General features: G+C 36.0%; 1 protein-coding gene across 3 annotated transcripts in view; it reads left to right on the forward strand.

The window, feature by feature from the left end:
- Positions 1–5,980, forward strand: part of hexb (hexosaminidase B (beta polypeptide)) — a 9,903-nt gene extending 3,923 nt beyond the window's left edge. For 2 of the 3 annotated variants that reach the window (XM_032539474.1, XM_032539476.1), the window contains 8 exons: positions 69–201; positions 675–855; positions 958–1,044; positions 1,134–1,206; positions 3,195–3,375; positions 3,803–3,893; positions 4,001–4,105; positions 5,658–5,980. In XM_032539474.1, the coding sequence (XP_032395365.1) occupies positions 69–201; positions 675–855; positions 958–1,044; positions 1,134–1,206; positions 3,195–3,375; positions 3,803–3,893; positions 4,001–4,105; positions 5,658–5,721 (915 nt within the window). In that variant the 3' untranslated portion in view covers positions 5,722–5,980. Of the gene's footprint in view, positions 1–68; positions 202–674; positions 856–957; positions 1,045–1,133; positions 1,207–2,199; positions 2,375–3,194; positions 3,376–3,802; positions 3,894–4,000; positions 4,106–5,657 lie in introns of all 3 variants that reach the window. The other variant, XM_032539475.1, reaches the window with a different exon arrangement.

Below are 5,980 nucleotides of genomic sequence, written 5' to 3' on the forward strand. Positions count from 1 at the left end.
TTTTTTTTAAATTACAGTTTTTAATATCAATATGTTGTATTTTTCACAATTCATTGAATTGTTCCCAGGGAGCTTACCACCCATACACACACGTGTATACGCCCGCTGACGTGAAGATGGTGATCGAGTTTGGCCGTCTGCGAGGCATTCGTGTTATCCCCGAGTTTGACACTCCAGGACACACACAGTCTTGGGGGAAAGGTGAGTTTTGCAAATGCCATTTTCTATGTATTATTTTTTTTATAGAAATTAGATTTTTCTTTTTAATAACGTCAGCATTCAGCAAGGATAAATCTGAAAACAATAAAGCATTATAAATAGGGCTGCATGATATTAGGAAAATATCTAATTGCGATTATTTTGACTGATATTGCAATTGTGATATGATTCACAATATTGGAGGGAACGATCGTTATCAGTGTTATTATTCTTATTTTCTTTGAAAAATGTACTGTATGTAAACAGTTATTTTTTTTTATTTTTTTTAAGAGGATCTGTACCAAACAAAGATTTTTTCTTCAGTCTGTTGGATGTCTATGCATCACGCCAATACTTTATTTTAGACACCTATTGCGCCCCCTTGCAATTTGGGTATTGAACGAGTTCATATTGCGATTTCGATAAAATTGCGATTAATTGTGCAGCCCAAATGACAAATCTACTTTTCCTCCCAGGCCAGAAAGATCTGCTCACGCCCTGTTACTCTGGCTCCAAACCCTCTGGCTCCTTTGGACCAGTGAACCCCATCCTGAACACCACGTATGACTTTATGAGCCAGTTCTTCAAGGAGATCAGTACAGTGTTCCCTGACGCCTACGTCCACCTGGGAGGTGATGAGGTGGACTTCACCTGCTGGTGAGACTGTGTACACAATGTCGAAAAACGTCTTCTCAGCATTAAATATGTTGGACAGCGGTTAATATTCAGCTGCTGTTTCTTTTTTGTTTACCCCTGCAGGAAGTCCAACCCGGACATTAAGAAGTTCATGGATAAGCAAGGCTACGGAGAAGACTACAAGAAACTGGAATCATTCTATATCCAAAAGTGTGGATTTTTTGCTTGTTCAACAGTAATCATTGAAACTTCACATTTTAAATTCTAATCCTAACTTGTGTCTTTTTTTGATTGGATAGACTCTTGGATATCGTCACCACTACCCAGAAGGGCTACATGATCTGGCAGGAGGTCTTTGATAATGGGGTTAAGGTAACTAAAGAGTTTTTTTTCTATGTTATAGTTAACTCTAACTCTCTAATGCCGGATTTGTATGTACTAACTAGAGTCAAACTAGAGTCTTTGGTTTGATAAATAATTTATCCCCATTTATAAGTTGTTTTGATTTTCATTCTATGTTATTAAATGAATTCTTTGACATTTTGGGAAATAAGCTTATGTGCTTTAATGTCGAAAGTTAGATGAAAAGATAGATACCAATCTTACGTGCAAACACTAAACATGTCACCAGCAGCCTATTAGCTTAGCGTAAAGACCGTAAACAGTCCGTCCACCTACCAACACCTCTAAACTGACTGTCCTACACAGTTTTTGTACAGATTACACCAATAAGATATAGCGTGTTAACCCTTGTGTTGTCTTCGGGTCACATTTCCATTTTCAAAATGTCCATATCAGACACCTGGGTTTCTTTTTAACTTATTTGTATTAATTGTATAATTCATATTTTCAGCTACATTTTTTTAACTCTAGAATTAGGTATTATTTCCTATAAATGAGGTTTATTGACCATGCATTTAAAAAAATAAGTGTTAAACTAGTGTTAATAAATTGGTGTTAGTGGTGTTTATAAATGGTAGTAAAAAAAAAAGCTTTGAACGAAAAAATAAAAAACGTGTTGATTTTCAGTTTTGACATGGGAGTGTATGGTTGAATGGAACACAATGCAAGAGTTAAGTAGTGAGTTTTAGAGGTCCTGGTAGGTAGATTTTGTTCCCTTTGGAAAGACACAGGCTAGTTGTCCCCTGTTTCCTATCTCTAGGCTAAGCTAAGCTAATTAGCTTCTTACGGAAGCTTCATGTTTGGCATACAGACACGAGAGTGGTATCAATCTCCTCATCAAACTCCTAGATAGAAAGCAAATAAACGCATTTTCCAAAAAGGTCAAACTATTCCTTTAAACAAAACAAACTCCTCATGTAGTGATTAACCTAAGCGCAGTAGCTTGGTCTGTAACTATTCCAGTTGAAGCCAGACACCGTAGTGCATGTGTGGATCAGCGGCGGGGCGAATGAGGAGATGGGCAAGGTCACAGCTGCAGGGTACACCACCATCCTCTCCGCCCCATGGTACCTAGATTACATTAGCTACGCACAGGACTGGCAGAAGTACTACAAGGTTGAGCCGCTCGACTTCAACGGTTAGTTTTTTATTTTTATTTATTTTTTATAGAAACGGCGTCTTATATAGAATCAATTTAATTGGATAGAGGACAACTCTGATTTGGACCTTCTTATTAAGGCAAACGGGAATGCTTTGTTCAACAGGCTTACGCTTGAAAAATGCACAGTTGTGACAAGGGGAGAGCGCCACACAGACATGAAGTGAAGATGGGGCTTTGCTGGTGGTGGTTTCACATGTTGTTTCTTTCATGGGTTGATGTAGTTCCCTGCTGTGGAGGACAATTACAATGACCATTAAACTAAATACTCCAAAAAAGTAATAAGCCAATGAGTAAACAATGTGGGGTAACAGTTTACTTGAAGGTATCTACATAAGAGTGACATGACACTGTTATGACACATGAACACTAACACTAACCCTAACCATAACTTGTCTTGACAAAACCGAATGACACTTACTAAAAGGATGTTATGTCATAAATGTTTGACTTGTTTAATATGGTTATGACACATTCATGACATACACCCGCTTCCTTGGTGTCCAGGGTTCAAATTCACCAGCATGAGAAAAATAAGTCTGGTTTGATCCTCCATAAACCTGGACCAAGACGAGAGTGGACTGAACGTTTGATTTCCAGACACACAAATATTATCATGCATTTTATGTGATATAATGTCCTGCACATAGTTATAATGGAATATAAGCAGAAGTAAAAAAACAAATGTCTTAACTGGACTTGAAGTGCGGTAATCAAAGGCTCGGGAATTTTTGTCTTCAGTCACCCCCGATTTTTCTTCTTTCTCTTGCTAATACTTTTATGTATGTGTGCTGTGTAGCTGAAACCAGACACAATTATCCACGTTTGGAAAGGAAACCAGGAGCAATACCAGAGTGAGATGGCAAATGTTACATCAGCAGGGTACCAGACCCTGCTGTCCACTCCCTGGTACCTAAACCGTATCTCCTACGGCCAGGACTGGCAAGTCCATTACAAGGCCGACCCACAGGATTTCAATGGTTCGTGTCTGCATAATTGATTTATTTAGAGACCTTTATCCCCTTGCTCTTGACGGCAGGTAGTTTGCTGTTTATGCACTTTTGCTTTTATTAGTATTCCCATACTGGTTATATGACTTTGCCTTCACTCATATTATACTGTTTTATTGTTCTGACTCAGATTTTAGTAGAGCATTGCTTGACTCATATCTGAAATGTTGTTAAAGTTGTTTGTCACTGCTGTGCAAATATGTGTAAGCCTGTTGAATAAACAGAGGGAAATTATCTTAACTTGCTGTCCGAGGTGACAAAATCACAGTATAATTGTAATTCAATTAAATATTTTTTTTAAAATTTGATTCGATTTATCACTCTAGTCCAGTGGAGTTGTAAATTCCTTGGACGTTGCTTGGGCTGCTAGCTCACTGTTCATTATATGTTAAAACAGGAACTGAAGAACAAAAGAAGCTCGTGATTGGTGGAGAAGCCTGTTTGTGGGGGGAGTATGTGGATGCAACCAACCTGACACCCAGACTCTGGTATGTTATTCTGTAATAAAGTCTTTGTGAGAGAATGATTTTATTTTGAACCATGACACATCATATAACTGATTTTGTTTTGGTTACTTGTCCTCCGTCCCTCCCAGGCCCCGTGCCAGCGCTGTGGCAGAGCGACTGTGGAGTGCCAAACATGTGACGGACATTAATGATGCTTTTGACAGACTGTCTGTGCACCGTTGTCGCATGGTGGAGTAAGTACCTAAAGTCTGTACATCTCATTAATCTTAAGTTTATCTTAACTCGCTTACCCACATATTTTATGACTTACTTACTTACATTAGTGTCTTCTTCTGACATACTATACTATGACATTTTGTATGACCAAACTATGGCTTTTTACTACATACTATACTATAACTTTGTAAGACATTGTTATGACATACCATTCTTTATCTTTTTGGGACATAATATGTATTTGTGTTTTTATTTTATGACACACTATGACCTTTTAAGACATACTATACTATGACATGTTTGACCTACTATGAATTTCTATTTAATTTTCTAAACTTTTTATGGCATACTATTGCATATGGCTATACTATGACTTTTTTATGACTTTCTATTATGTACGTGTGGCTTTTTTAAAAACATTTTTATCACATTATTCCATGACTTTTTAGAATTTTTTACAACATTGTAACTATGACATACTATGACTTTATGACACAATTCGAGGACATTTCATTGTTTCTTTTTAAAAGATACTGCACTATGACTTTTCTGACAATTTTAGCTCACTATAGTATGACTTTTTGACATTTTTATGACATTCCATGACTTTTTTTCACCTTTTTTATCACTTTTAATTTCATTATATACCATTACATTTTTATGATATATTATGATATATCTTATCTATGACTTTTTGTGACTTTTATTACATACTATACTATGCCTTTTTCACCTTTTATGACTTTATTACATACTATACAATGACTTTTTAATGACATTTCAGTACATACTATACCATGAATTGCTATATTTTTTCCATGACTTTTTATGACATACTATGACTTTTCATGGACTTTTTTAAAAATTGTTTGACATACTATACTATGACGTTTTTATGACATGACAAAAAGCAGATGGATATGTTGAGTATTCATTTTGACGATATTTTTTTTTTTCCATACTACAACAACACAACAACATCAGGATTATACGACAAACAAGAATAAAACCCTTTAACTGTTTAAGAAAATGCTGAACTGAGAACATTTTTAGGACTTTTGGTAGCCTGCTTTCTAAACTTAGTAAAGGCTACTTTAAAGAAACATCAGCTTGGATTCTGTTATATCATCGTTCTTTCAAAGAGGATTCCAGAAGGCATTTCTTTCAGGAACATGGCCTGAGCTACGTCATGGGTGATCCAATTGGTTAAATAATCAGACCTGCAGCAGACTGGCACGAAGTGTCAAGTAAAGGAAATCCAGTTTAAACAGGCCCACAGGGTTTAAATGTAGTAGAAACCTTTTTCTAATGTCATGTTTTGACATTTTGTGACAAAAATATGAAAAGTTATAGTATGTTATAAAAATGTTTTAAAACAACTGGATATCACATCCACAGGGGTATTTGTGGAATTCTATTACATTGATTTTTAATCAAGAAATATTTGTATGTGCATTAGAAATACATTTGTGAATCATTCTGTGTGAATCCAACAGACACAATCCTTTTAAAGGCTACTAATTTAGTATAAAACATATTAATCATCTGAACTATCTTTTCCTATCTAAGGCGTGGGATCCCAGCTGAGCCGCTGTTTTCCAGCTACTGTCGCCGTGAGTACAAAGGTATCTGAAAACAACTGGAACGGGAATCGAAAAGGGAAGCAAATCCACATGCAATCTTGCTTGTAACTGAGAAATCAAATGCTAAATTGCCTTTGTAGAGATGTCACTGTACTGATGTTCTGAGACACATCTTTTTTGTTTTTTAAATCAGCTCTACAGAACTCTTGATCACATCTAATGTCATAAACCAATCTTGACTTTATAAATGCACTCGTTTTTTTATGAATGTTTGTACAATTGACTGTGAATAAAATGTTATTAAAAGTT

Source organism: Etheostoma spectabile, chromosome 16 (assembly GCF_008692095.1).
Source record: "Etheostoma spectabile isolate EspeVRDwgs_2016 chromosome 16, UIUC_Espe_1.0, whole genome shotgun sequence".
Lineage (NCBI taxonomy): Eukaryota > Metazoa > Chordata > Actinopteri > Perciformes > Percidae > Etheostoma > Etheostoma spectabile.